This window comes from Glandiceps talaboti, chromosome 19 (assembly GCF_964340395.1).
Source record: "Glandiceps talaboti chromosome 19, keGlaTala1.1, whole genome shotgun sequence".
Taxonomy (NCBI): Eukaryota; Metazoa; Hemichordata; class Enteropneusta; family Spengelidae; genus Glandiceps; species Glandiceps talaboti.
Window position 1 is genome coordinate 11,327,319 of NC_135567.1, and position 15,273 is coordinate 11,342,591.

Below are 15,273 nucleotides of genomic sequence, written 5' to 3' on the forward strand. Positions count from 1 at the left end.
GGGTGAGGTCGATAACATACTCAACTTTGCAAGCCTCTAAGAAGTTCTACTGCACTTGAACTGTGTTCAGTAATTTTAAGACTTTCCCGCAAGGCTTTATGGGTGAAATCTCTGATGACATCACGATATCCCAATCTCGTTGTCTTGACAAATGCAAAGTTTCAGTAATTAATGAAAAAAGTATGTTGAAGCCAGAATGACAGAACGATTTCTCAAAATGAATAAATACAAAACTTTACAGTACACGTCTAAATAAGTAACAAAACAATCCGATCAACATTTCCAAAAACATTCTAATATCTACTACCAAACCAGAGTGACTATAGCGTTTCAATAAAATGACCCGATGTTTGTTATGTCTCACCAGAAGGGTTTTTGGTTACAAATTACATAAAACAAAATGCAGACACTGATAGCGCTTTGGAATATAAAATGATACATTTTATCTCACTGTGAATGCAAATCAATATCACTGTCAGATAAAACATGCAGAATCAAGCACAAAACTGTTTATCTGTGTTCACAGTCAGATAAAATCTAACATTTTCATGAGTGTGTGTGTGTTTTGTTTGTGTAATTCATAACGAAAACGTTGAGTGAGATGTAAAAACATTATGCCGCAGAATTGAAACTCTATAGTCTCTCTGGTTTGGTTGTAACATCATACCATCAAATTGAAACCCTATAGTCTCACTTGTTTGGTAGTGACATTATACCGCCTAATTGAAACTCTATAGTCACTCTGCTCTGGTAGTAACACACTATATTACCAACTGTACATGCATTAAATAGCTTTAGGTACAAATACGAAGAATTTTAATGAAATGTTCAAAAGGTCTAATGCAGCTTATTTTCACTTTTAGCCCCACCCCGCCCACAAGCCCCACCCCCATTCCCACTACCACCCCCAAGATTGCCTCTGGTTAGCATGGCTTTGGACGATATCTAAACAAAAAAATAACATTTACTAAAATAAAAAAATTGCCAATGCTAGAGAAAATATCTATGTCCAATTTGACTATGTCCCCTCAACTTAGTCGCGCATAAATTCAGTATTGTAATGATTTTTTGTCCCCAGCGATGTCTGTACATATTTCATCAAACTATCACAGAAGGGATATTCTGACCGTCTTTGTGTTTGCTTTTTGGCCGAAGCAATATTTTTCGAAATATTTTTTTAAGAAACATAAAATAAAATAAAATAAAATAAAATAAAATAAAATAAAATAAAATAAAATAAAATTCTGACCTACCTATACCCATTTTCTTAGGGCATGTTATCGGAAACACACAATTATTTGTTTTCGCCCTAACTATGTCCAATTAGAATATAATAATTTTAAAACTAATACACGTTAACAAACGCCGATCAGGCTAGAAAAAAAAATATGTTGTTGATTGTTATACCAGCAACGCACTGAGAGTTCTTTTCAAGATTGTCTAACAGCGAATTCGTTTAAAAATAAATATTTGGATACACACTTAGATAAGATAAGTTTATAAAGTCCTTTGGTATATCCAGACACCAACCAAGCATATAAAAGCAGTTAACGATCCGGAAATAACAGATGCTTGCCCCCCTGTAATGAAAACAAAAATACATTGTTGTCAATGCAGACGATAAAATGTAGCAATTTTAGTATTTTTTATGAATGCAGACGATCAAATGTGTACGATTTTTGTCGGGGCAGACGATAAAGTGTAGCACTTACAGTAATTTTTTTGTAAAGGCAGACAATAAAATTTAGCAATTTTAGTAATTTTTTTATGAATGAAGACGATCAAATGTGTGTAAGATTGTTGTCGAGAGACAGACGATAAGGTGTGGCAATTTCAGCACGATTTTTGTCAAAAACAGACTTTAAAATGTAGCAATTTTGATAAATTCGTCAAATTAGACGAAAATATGTAGCAATTTTAGTAACTTGGTTTGTCAATGCAGACTATAAAATGTAGAAAGATTTTTTGTCAAATTAAAACCTGCCGCTCAAATATAACAATTTTGATAAATTAGTTATCAAGGCAGACGATAACGTGTAGCAATTTTAGTAAGATTTTTGTTAAGGCAGACAAAATGTATCATCACCTGAATGATATGGGTCAATTTTGGGTGGTCGCCATGTTGGATCCCATCCTAAGTCGTCACCATTTTTACTGTTCTCTATTTCCAGCCATTCAATAAGTGGTCGAAAGTACTCTACAAGTGGACCAGCATCCATTTTTTGTTGACCTGTAATTGCCTCCATGGCATACGGCCACGGTTTACTTTTACCAAGCTTCAGCATGTCCCTGCAAAATATTTTAATATGCAAATAGGTGTCCTGGGTGAATGACGTCACAATATAATATTTACCTAATCAACTTTTCTCATTGATTTGTTAAAATTAATTGTTTGAAAAACCTTACCTTACATCCGGGTCATTTCATGGACATTATTTACTATTCAATTACTAAAGTAAATAAATTATTTTGACAAAATATATGATGAATAAATTGTGTAATATTTCTTGGTCTTGCAAAATGATACATTGCATTTAGACTCGGTTACCCAAATTGTCGCCGTTGGGGGCTCTGCCTACGAGACCTCCCCAAGAGCCACGGTTACCCAGACTGTCATTGCTGGAGGCTCTGCCTATGAGACCTCCCCAGGAGTCTAGTTAAGTCAGAGTCTCGCCGCTGAGGGCTCTGTCTACCAGACCTCCCTAAACAAGAGTCTGTGGAAACTGAATACCAACTCGGTCATGCAGAAACTAGCTCCTAAAGTAGTGCATGCCGGGGAATACTTCACGTCCAACCTTGCAGGTACAGATTGAACAATCTAGGTACCTTCGCGAAGGTTATCACTTCTTAATGGACTGACTGACTGACGTATCTTAATTACAACAAACAAGTCTTGTAAGGCCATTCCTCAAGACTACGAAGAAGTGTACTGTGTGACTTCTTGGGCGGGTTTGTTGGAATGTGGTTTGCGGACCAGATTCTCGTCTGGGTGCTCTCGTAGAAGAGCACCCAGCGGAGCGCAAGAGTTTGGATAATAGAAACTACATTTCATTACGAACCAATCTTTAATTACATACATACATACATACATACATACATACATACATACATACATACATACACGTGTCGTTTGTGGCGTTTCATTTCGCTCCGGTTCATTACTAGACCATGTGAAGAGACCAATTACAAACAAACGACTCAAATCTGAAAATACGTTGTCTAGTCAAGTTGACATTCCAGGATTTAATGAGGGGATATGGCTGCCATGGCAACAACACAATCGAAGTCACTGCACAGTGGTGGCTGCTATCATCATCACCCCCCCCCCCTTGCATTCGATTTTTCTTCAGTAAATAATTTTCATTTGAGATCAAATTTACTAAGCTCATGATCATTTGTTACTTCAGAACAAAGAATAGTAGTGAGTACTTTCTTGTCTAAAATTGAGATCTTGAATGTTGTAACTTACGCAAGTTTTTTCCCAGCAGCTGTAGAACCATGGATATCGCATTTGTGTAAAGGTTCGCCATCATCTAGCTGGCCTGCTTCCTCACAAAGGGCTTTGTGAAATTGGAATTGAATAACAAAACTCACAAAATATCTGAAATAAGAAACAATTCCATTATTTTATTGCTACTTTTTTAACATAAAACATTTCAAATTTTGGTCTGAGAATGTACAAATACGACAGATTGAAAACATTTCGAATTTTGGTCTGAGAATGTACACATACGACAGATTGCAAACAAACAAACAAACAATGTTTTCCTGTACCTTATGTATGGAGTGTTAGCTGGAATGTGATGCTTTGCTCCAGGATCAAAACAATCCTCTGTTCGTTCAACAGGGGGAACCAAGCCTTGGTATTCCATTCTGTAAATATATAAACATATACAAAAATGTACTGTGGCTCAGTTTTAAGCGGAAGTGACGTTAAGAATCAAAGCGAGTCTGCGTATGCGTGTTCTTCATTTTCGGATTGGAATACTACACATCATGGTTAGTTCACTTCTTTGTTAATACAACACTACATGCAGTGTGTGCAGAGAAGGTTCACAAGACCGTATTCTTGAGGTATGTATATTATAATATGTTTTGTATATCTGATGGAGGTGATGGTGATGGTGGTGGTGGTGGTGGTGGTGGTGGTGGTGGTGGTGGTGATGGTGTTGGTGATGGTGGAGGTGGTTATGGTGGTGATGGTGGAGATGGTGGTGATGATGGTGGAATTGGTGGTGGTGGTGGTGGTGATGGTGGTGGTGATGGTGATGGTGGTGGTGGTGATGGTAATGGTGGGGATGGTGATGATGATGATGATGATGATGATGATGATGATGATGATGATGATGATGATGATGATGATAATGATGATGATGGTGATGGTGGTGATAGTGGTAAATATGTAGACGATGACAGCTATGACGATGGTGACAAAGGCAACGGCTTTAAGAAACACTGTTAACGGCAAACATTACCTTAAATCCCACCATTTTGAGTTGTATTCTTCTGGGGTTATTTCACCTGCAAACACCTTCCAACGCCACAGATCAACAAGCAGACCAAATGGCAGAAATGCTATCTTCTCTAATGCCATTCTCATAAGGAAATTCAGTTCGCCCTCTATGGTATAATAGAGAGAAATGTCATGTCAATAAAGCATGTATGTATGTATGTATGTATGTATGTATATATGTATGTATGTATGTATGTATGTATGTATGTCTGTCTGTCTGTCTGTCTGTCTGTCTGTCTGTCTGTCTGTATGTATGTATGTATGTATGTATGTATGCATGTGTGCATGTGTGTATGTATGTATGTATGTATGTATGTATGTATGTATGCATGTGTGTATGTATGTATGTATGTATGTATGTATGTATGTATGTATGTATGTATTATGTGTCTGCATGTATGCATGCATGCATGTATGCATGTATGCATGTATGTATGTATGTATGTATGTATGTATGTATGTATGTATGTATGCACACGAACGCATGCATGCATGTTTCACTACATGTATGAATGTCTATGTTTGTCTGTCTACCCATCTGTCTGTGTCAGCCTGACAATCTGTGTACTTGTAAAGCTGTCTACCTGTGTGTTATTCTGTCACTAGATATCAGTGGAAAATTTTCAAAACATATCGTACCAGGATTAGCATTGTAGTCTTCAAGTAGTCCTATTTTCCTAAGATGTTCTGGTGTGGCTACAGACAGTGCAAGTACATCCCCTACTGCTTCATGGAATCCTGGATTGGCGCCACTTTTGTAGACAAACGGTTGAGGACGGTATTGCATATAGTACTGTATGTGACCCATTTCATGATGTATAACGACGAAATCTTCCATATCAACTGTGGTGCACATTTTCATCCTGTGAGCATAAAAGCAACAAACAACACAGAAATGAATTAAAAGTCATTGTCATGGAGTGAAATACATAAGTTTAAAACGGTGACAAAAGTGTTATTTAGATGTACATGAAGTGCCAGTGAATACACCCAAGACGCAAATAAATTCAATATTGCAGCTGTATTGTGAGTGTGTGAATGTGTTTGTGCCTGTTATAAGTTTGTGTGTCGCGTTTGTGATGTTCATGTGTGCCTGTGATTGTATTTCAATCACCCCGTTGAGTTAATGACACATTGCTTAGTGAACGTTGATCTCAAAAAAGTAAATTCAATAAACTTTTAATAGTCCAAACGACGTCGTGATCTTTTATTCCTCACACAAACGGAAGTGACGTAGTGCATCAGACCGAGGCCGCTCTCGTCTGCATATCGTCTGCATATTTCTTCATTTTTCACGTGTTTTATGATATAAATTTGAGAGAGTAAAGTAGGAATGGCGCAACGAAAGTCCCAAAATAAATGTAAGACCAAATTCAAGAAGGGTATTTTTCTTGGAAGTAATAATTTGAATATGTCACTATTTGCATTATTGATTTTAGAATTATCACAAAATGCGTTATTCGTCTTCTTCAATGACACACGTCAGTCAAATTGTTTTTGGTGTCCAAAAAGGGTCTAAAAGACAAAGTACCACCTTAACTAGAAGTGTGTGGAATTATAACATTATTCACGTCACCTGACGTCATTTCCGACTAGGAAATCCCAAGCTGAAGCATGGCAAACAACATCCCGTCCATCAGTCGGTTTTTCAATCAGCGAGTTGTTCCAGAATTCTTCTGGTGCTGGAATCAAACCAAGACTAACGAAAAAGTTGTCCGCCTCTTGAAACATCTGTAGTGCTGTGTAATTCTAAATGAAGACAGTTTTAAAGCAAATAAGTTATCACACTTGTATGGAGGGAATTATTGCCTCTATTGCGCATGCCCAAAATGCCTAAACATGTAATAACATTTCAACATTTTCAACCTAGTTGAAAAACGATAATAGGAAGTTGGAAATCGGAAGTCTTCTGACGGCTTTCGTAATGATAACAGTCTACCAAGCATACCCCTCTTCATTTTACTATCCATCCCTCTGGCCACCCTGGATTCCGTTACAGATTTAACCTTAACTACTCTCCTTATGCAGCGCCTCCTTACGGTAAGTGCTCTTCCTAATATTATAACTAAGTGAGGATGCCTGATGACCATAATGGAAGGGGTGGTGCATGGGGCGATTTAAGTTCAACGTATTCTTGGTGTTCATATTGGTAAAAATTGAGACGAATCAATGCACATGTAAGTCGAGATTCCATTAAATACACCATCGTCGTAAACCACAGCCTCTTTTACGGCACCGTCGGAGCTATACCGCAAAGCAAGCAACGCCAAGAACAGTTATTTCGCAGTGTCGCCGAAGAAATAACAGCTCTGATTTGCGAGGATGATTTTACGCGTGCTAAAAGTGTAATTATCTAATTCTTGATTGATAAGGAACAATATTACTTTCCTTTGCTCGAAGACTTGACGTAAAATCCACCATATTCTGACCAGGATATGGCTCTGCCAAGTCAAGGATGTTGTGCCATTGCTGTGCCCACATATTACCTGTAAAGACCAAACAAAATAGAGAGAGGCCATTTAGGACTCCTGTGTTCTTTATTTTGTTGATTGTGACATACTTAATTAATGTTTCACTCATGGGACATCACAGCTAACATGGTGTAAGCTTGATGTTTCACCCATGGGACATCACAGCTAACATGGTGTAAGCTTGATGTTTCACCCATGGGACATCACAGCTAACATGGTGTAAGCTTGATGTTTCACTCATGGGACATCACAGCTAACATGGTGTAAGCTTGATGTTTCACTCATGGGACATCACAGCTAACATGGTGTAAGCTTGATGTTTCACTCATGGGACATCACAGCTAACATGGTGTAAGCTTGATGTTTCACTCATGGGACATCACAGCTAACATGGTGTAAGCTTGATGTTTCACTCATGGGACATCACAGCTAACATGGTGTAAGCTTGATGTTTCACTCATGGGACAATACAGCTGAAATGATGTTGGCTTGGTGTTTCACTCATGACACGTTACAACTAAAATGATGTAAGCTTGGTGTTTCACTCATGGCACATTACAGATAAAATGATGTAGGCTTGATGTTTCATTCATGATACAATATATTTTTGACACATACGCTTATATAGACACATATCAACTCTAGACTAACAATAACAGAGACACAACAAACACGGCAGGATCCTCTGCCAAATCACAATGAACACTGATAAGCATTGCTATTCATTCATTCATTCATTCATTCATTCATTCATTCGTTCATAGTGTAGTTAAAATAGGCTGCTAATGAAAACATTACACATGGACTTTGGATGATTTGGATGGCTGCAATTGTTTGTTTTGTAACTGATAATCAACATTTCAACTTGACTACTTCTACATCCCCACTGTGCATGGCACCTATGTAATAGTTTGCTTTTCTTTAGAAGTTGTCTGAGAGTGTATTACATGTCATGTCACATGAGTGAAACACAAAACCTACATCATTTTATGACTGGGTGATATAATAATAAATTGAGCTACAATCGCCCCACAATCAAGTTGTTGATACTAAGTGTCCGGAATGTAACAACAACTTATGATGTGAACATTACTGTGGTTTTGATAGTATATGAATCAACACACATACCAAGAAGATGGGCTGGTATTGCTCCTTTGGGGTTCACATATTCTTCTCCATATACATTAATCAGTTTTCGTCTAATGTAGGCATGTAGATTTAGATAGAGTGGTTTCAGTGTCTCATACATTTGTAGAACCTGCTCCTCAAAGTCATCCACCTCGTACTTCCATCTCCACAGAGCACCCCTGTCTGGTTGTCCTGCAATGTATAGTATTTAGGATGTTATGACGTCAGTAATTCGTGATTGAATGAAAGTGTGAATCAAATGGGTTATAGTATTTAGGATGTTATGACGTCATCAATTCGTGATTTAATGTGTGAGTCTGAATGACATGGGTTATAGCATTTAGGATTTTATGGATGGGTGAGTTTGAAACAACTTGTGACAAATGTGCAGTATCTATCTATCTATCTATCTATCTATCTATCTATCTATCTATCTATCTATCTATCTATCTATCTATCTGTCTGTCTATCTATAATTATATATATATATATATATATATATATATATAATCAAAAAGTTGCTATTGGAATGCAAGTTAGAGAGTGAAACTGGCAGAGAGGAGAGACAGAGAGACAGACAGATAAATAGATAGATAGATAGATAGATAGATAAATAGACAGACAGACAGACAGACAGACAGACAGACAGACAGACAGACAGAAAGGCACACAGACACACACATATGTAGACATAGACAGTGAGATACCGTTTGCTTGTGCAGCTATGTTCGCTAAATCAACAAATTCTGTGTAGAGTTCCTTAATCTGTTTGCCAGAGGCATCGTGCCACGCAGTCCATAGCCACGCAAGTTCAGAGTAATCTCTACTCGTTGCGAACATGTGTCGAATTTCTGTAACGAAAATGAGAAGAAGATCTGTAACTACACAGCTATACGGCTTTAGAATTGAAAAATTACAAGTGGTTGTCAGATCATTGGATGAGTATTACATTACATTTACACTGGTTAAACCTATACAAGCTGCATCAGGGTTTTTTATCAATCAAATATATTGCCTTGAAATACACCGCCACCATCGCCAGTTTCCAGACACTTACCATCGTCCATAGTAAAGCAATTGTCATCATCATCGTTATTTATCCTACATACTTTAGCAGTGGCATACAATCGTTCCATTTCTGCTGTTATCTCTTGTAGCTGTAAATAATAATATCAGAAATTAGATTTAATTGATTTTATTGGATTTGGTTTGGTGTGGATTAGTTTGGTGTGGATTAGTTTGGTGTGGATTAGTTTGATGTGGATTAGCTTGGTTTAAATTAGGTTGCTTTGTTTTGTTTTGCTTCGCTTCGCTTCACTTTGTTTTGTTTGCTGTGCTGTGCTGTGCTGTACTGTACTGTGCTGTGTTTTGCTGTGCTGTGCTGTGCGTTGCTTTGCTGTGCTTTGCTGTGCTGTGCTTTGCTTTGCTGTGCTGTGCTTTGCTGTGCTGTGCTGTGTCGTGTTGTGCTGTGCTGTGCTGTGCTGTGCTGTGCTATGCTGTGCTGTGCTTTGCTGTGCCGTGATGTGATGTGCTGTGCTGTGCCGTGCTTTGCTGTGTTGTGTTGTGCTGTACTGTGTTTTGCTGTACTGTGCTGTGCCGTGCTGTACTGTGCTATGCCGTGCTTTGCTGTGCTGTGCTGTGCTTTGCTGTGTTGTGCTTTGCTGTGCTATACTGTGCTGTGCCATGCTTTGCTGTGCTGTTCTGTGCTGTGCTTTCAAAACTTGCAAGCGAATACCTTAACATTACTGAAAGCAAATTGGAAATTCACCGTTCACAAAAACAATTTTCTTGTGAAACGGATTACAAATCTTCACCTACCCTCTTTAACTTGTCCGTGTCCTGCAGTGCTGCATCCCCTATATACGTCATAATTTTGAACTGTCTTTGTGTTTCGTCGGTGAAATTTGATATATCAAACATCGATGCATTGAGAAAGAACTGCAGTTCCGACTTCGCATATTCCAAATTGGATTCGACCTGTTTCAAAATTATACAGGAATAGCAAAGAAATTACTACGTCATTGTAGTAAATGAATATAAATAAGTGAATTAAATAATAAATAAATAAATAAGTAAGTGAATTAAATAATAGATAAATAAATAAATAAATAAATAAATAAATAAATATACAATAAAGGAATAAAGAAATTACCTAAGATATTAAATAAGATAATGAATAAAATAATAGTTTAACTAATTAATTAATTTAATTAAAATTACGTGAACAATTAAATAAATAAATAAATAAATAAATAAATAAATAAATACAATAAATTAATTCATTAAAAAATAAAGATAAATTAGTAAATGAAATAAAAAATATATAAATAAATAAATATATATATGCATAAATAATAAATACAAAACTATACAGTATCTTTACCATTTACACCTCCACTCACATAGTCTAGTCCCTATACAGTATCATTACCATTTACACCTCCACTCACATAGTCTAGTTCCTATACAGTATCTTTACCATTTACACATACACTCACATAGTCTAGTTCCTATACAGTATCGTTACCATTTACACCTCCACTCACATAGTCTAGTCCCTATACAGTATCATTACCATTTACACCTCCACTCACATAGTCTAGTTCCTATACAGTATCATTACCATATACACCTCCACTCACATAGTCTAGTTCCTATATAGTATCGTTACCATTTACACCTCCACTAACAGTCTAGTCAAAGTCGTTGCTCTATCAGTCCCAAGATGCATGAGATGCAATTTAAAATTCATCCAAAGCCACCCACACACTGTCATTAACATCATATCTTTGTTAGTCAATCATAAAATGCTTACCAATATCACATTCCCTCATAAAGTTAGCGTTTATTGGAGCAGTTATGTAATATCTAAATATGGTTTGTCAGCTCTGGATGCTACTTATACACTGTTTACATCACTATAGCAGCTGGGGTTCACTGATTGGATGAACAACTTTTTGTGTTGATTGAGGGACTTTGACCAGACGTGGTTTAGTTAGAAACCATGTTGGCATCCAGACTATGCCAATAGTAAATAGTGGTATGCGTCAGTGATTAGAATACAATGTGTATGTGTTCCTGTATAGAAAATGACGCCCCAGTGTAAGTATGAAGGCCGCTTGTGCCCCTTTAAGAAAAAGTAGCATGTTATTACTAGTACACTGATTCTTCTTTCACTTGTTTATTCACTCAATGTACAGAGCTAGGGACCTTGTTGAATTTTCTATCACGTAAAAGGCGTTGACGTCAATCGCCATATTGATTATTCTAATTATCAGCAATTATCGAGTACAAGCAAGATCTGCCTCGTGAATTGTTTGTTCATCTGTGTTCTACATACAAAAAAACCACTAAATGACTACATCTTCGCAAGCGTGTTAGTTTGACCTTGTGAGACAATTTTCGCGATTTTATTATTTTTTTCTCGAGTTTTGTTAAGGGTCGGCGTGAAAAACTGGTCAGTAACCGGAACCAAACATTTTTTAGGACTAATCATGAATTTAAATCTGCACTCTAGCTGCAATAAGAAGATTTTTAAAATCTGTTTTGTTGGATATATTGACTTTAATACTCGTTGTATACCCCACCAGTGTTGAATTACCTTTCACAATTTTATAAAAAATCTATATGTAATTCCAACCAGAACTGTTATTTCAAGATGTCCCATTACAATTACAATAAAATTCAATTGAGCAGCGTGAAAGGAATAGACACAAATGTGATTTTCAAGATAAATTCATCAATTAATTAGACCCCTGTATATAAACAATTACACTTTGGAAAGTTCGATTCAAACAATCAATCCCAGGTGTGGTATCTGATGACAGGCGGTCGTATAATGCAAGACAGCTAATATCTAGACTGACTGTTACTAAGCACACTATTTTTATAGACAATGTTGCAATGCAATGGATTGAACCTTAGACTGAGATTGAACACAAGACATCTATATTACGACCTCCTGTTATCAGATACCACACTTGGCGTTGATTGTTTGAATTGAACTTTCCAAAGAGTGTAGTTGTTTATATACAGGGGTCTTATCAATTGAAGTTATCTTGAAAATCACAGTTGTGTATATTCCTTTCACCCTGCTCATTTGAATGTTATTGCATTTTCCATGTAAAGTAGGTCGAATTTATACAACAATGTCGTGTCCTTACCAGCAGTTATTGCTAATCTGAGAGATGTGCTCGCCGCTGGCTGTGATTATGATTGTCGTCTGCCTACAACTCAAACATGTGAACTGAGCTATGAATTGTCTATCAAAATAAAACACGTGACGTCAGCTATCGTATTGGCCTAGATTTTCGAATACATGTACCAAAAACTCAAAATGCGTGTATCTGAAACTGCACTATGGATTCGAGTTCTCGTCTGCGCGAAAACTATCATGGATCATGTGATATCGAACTGAACGATGCGTTGTCGTTTGTGTAAACCTAAAATTAAATCATGTGAACGAGGCTAGAATGTGTCGTCTGCCTGAAACTTAAAAATCGAACTCATGAGCAGCTGAGTTATAGATCGAGGTTCTTGTCTTGTATGTACGAAAATCAATCGGAAAAAGAACAAGCGATCGAAGTGAGCTTGGATTGCTGTTCCTTTGTCGTTTGCCTGAATCATAAAATCCAAACAAGTGAAGAGTAATAGATTAAAGTTCTCGTCTCTCCGAAAATCAATTAGGAATTCGATCTTCATCGAAGTGGGCATGGATTGTCGTCTGCCCGAAATTCAAAAATTCGAACAAATGAACTGAGCTATGGATAGCCTGTTTACATCGCAGTCTATGATTTGATTTTGCTATATCTAACAGCACTGATGGATGGATTGAAAATCTCGTCTGCCAGAAAACCTAAAATTCGAACATGTGAACTGGAATTTGGATTGTAGTCTGTCCAAACGCAAAACGGAGCATGTGATCAAACTGAGCTCTGGACTTTCGTCTGCCAGAGGTTTAAAATAAATCATGTTGTGTAAACTGAGCTATGGAACCGACTAATTACGTTTTCCTTTCAAGTAGGATGAATTTACAAGTGGGGTGTCATGTTACAGATCTATTCACAAGCCCCGAGTCAATCGATACAACAACAAACCCATTAACCTTGCTTCATTGTTCCGCCAGTGTTCCCCCAAAACTTTAACATTTTACAAATAATTCTATACAAATGATTCAATTTTAGAATGTAATTGAGTAAATCAATATTCTATTACAAATTGCTCTAAAAATTTGTGTTTATCTTTACGTTCAACTAAAATAAATTAAGTAATAAAAAATTGACCATTTTATACACACACTTTAATGTATGTCATCTGAGCAGTGAGTTTTTCGTGTGCAATTATTACGAAGTGAAGATATATCTGTGATTTTTTTTTAAAATTTCGACTACTAATAAATATAGGCATACAAATAATTCTTTCTTTTCTATATAAAAAAGATGAAAATCGAATCAAAATTTGAGCAAGCAAGCTGGAACACGCCAAAATTCCGTTCCACGCTTATTTCTTTTCTGTAAGGCAGATTTAGCTAAACTTTTGTGACCTGCTAACCAAATTGAGTGCTCACAAGGATCACAATATTTCGTATCCAAGGAAAGACAAATTCTTAAATGAACGGGGAGAATTTACGACGGGGAGGGGGGGGGGTGAGGAGAGAATAAGGCGTGCGAAAACAACTATAGTGTGAAGGCCTTGAAATTTTGATGGTCTCTGAAAGGGGGGGGGGTCATAATTTTTTTTCGAGATCGAAAGGGGGGGGGGTGATAGAATTTTGGACCAACATATTTTCTTCTCACCCCCCCCCCACTCACCGTAATTCCCCCCCCCCTCTCTCTCTCTCTCCCTCTCTCTATCTCTCTTTCGCACGCAAACACACACACACACACACTGACACACATAACGTAAGACTGCAAATAACGCATGCGCCGATAAGAATAATATCAATAACATGTAACCTTTGCAATGGTACAGATCTTCTGTCTAAACCAATTACGACGAATTTGCGACATTTAGATATGACACAGCCGCTAAGGAAAATGCCGTAAATGCTAAGGAAAATGCCGTAAAATTCACTGTCGTGAAAGCATTACACCCTGATTTTAACATGGGGTCCAACAAACGAAAATGAATTATTTGGGTTCATTTATAACACATAAGTTAAGTGGATAAAATTTTACCATTAGTTGCTGATTCTCTGCCGTTAGATTGGTTTGATAGTTCCAAACAGTGAGTGCATTCTTGTAGTATCGGCTCTCCGCTAGTTCGGCATATTGAGCCAAGAAGGCGATACCTTCATCCTCATTGGTTATAAACACAGCCTCAGCGCATTGCCACACTCCGAAACACACCAGAAATAACTCAACACTAGCGTGAATATACACCATTTTAGCAGACGATTTCACCAACCGAGTAAACACTCCAAGTTCTCGTCAAAATACTGATTCTCCCCGCTTGTATATTCAGTACTCGCTCTCAGTACAATTCGTTGAAACTCTGTCAACGTCTTTAACCACGTTTCCGCTTCCAGGCATATCCCGGGAATTCGCAATATACTGTATAGTATAGACTCTTTATCTGATTCCCTTTCACAGTGAAGCTCGTCTGTATTGAGGATACGCGGTACGTAGCCTTTGGGTCAATACCATTATTCTAGGCTCACACCGTGCACTGCTGGTTCGATTTCGTTCCCGCACATTTTTCACCGGATGGCGCGAAGCAAAAATAGAACACTTACTAACATCGAGCCAAAATAACCGACCGTAAATTAGCCATTTCATTCAACCAAAATCTGTTGATGTATTTGTATGTAGAATGCTGTATTTACTTATTGCTAGAGTCGTATCAGAATGAACCACAGCGTAAAAGACGAATTATCAATTTTGTTCTAATAATTTTCCGGATTTCTAATATCATTTTCTCTATATTTCAAAGAATGTTTTAAAATATTGCCATCACAACTATTGTTTCCTCTCACTTTTTTCTCTCCCTTTTTCCTACCGTTTCGCGTTATCACCATCGTCCTCGTGAATGAATGTGAAAAAAAACCCCGGGATACTTGGTTCTTCGCATGTTATGTAAGTGGCATAACATATGACTTATTAGGAAATGCCAATGACATGTTCTTGGCAGGTGTTCGTGACCTCGAGTCAGATATCGCTATAA

At 37.3% G+C, this 15,273-nt stretch overlaps 1 protein-coding gene across 1 annotated transcript in view; it reads right to left on the reverse strand.

Annotated features, from left to right (window-relative positions):
* LOC144449991 (angiotensin-converting enzyme-like) overlaps positions 1-14,495 on the reverse strand; it is a 29,987-nt gene extending 15,492 nt beyond the window's left edge. The window contains exons 1-13 of the mRNA XM_078140556.1: positions 14,289-14,495; positions 9,931-10,089; positions 9,170-9,269; positions 8,820-8,963; positions 8,113-8,304; positions 6,890-6,999; positions 6,090-6,262; positions 5,153-5,376; positions 4,476-4,620; positions 3,775-3,873; positions 3,470-3,601; positions 2,087-2,289; positions 1,521-1,580 (exon numbers count right to left, since the gene is read on the reverse strand). Of these exons, the coding sequence (XP_077996682.1) occupies positions 1,521-1,580; positions 2,087-2,289; positions 3,470-3,601; positions 3,775-3,873; positions 4,476-4,620; positions 5,153-5,376; positions 6,090-6,262; positions 6,890-6,999; positions 8,113-8,304; positions 8,820-8,963; positions 9,170-9,269; positions 9,931-10,089; positions 14,289-14,495 (1,948 nt within the window). The remainder of the gene's footprint in view (positions 1-1,520; positions 1,581-2,086; positions 2,290-3,469; positions 3,602-3,774; positions 3,874-4,475; positions 4,621-5,152; positions 5,377-6,089; positions 6,263-6,889; positions 7,000-8,112; positions 8,305-8,819; positions 8,964-9,169; positions 9,270-9,930; positions 10,090-14,288) is intronic.
* Positions 14,496-15,273: the final 778 nt, after the last annotated feature.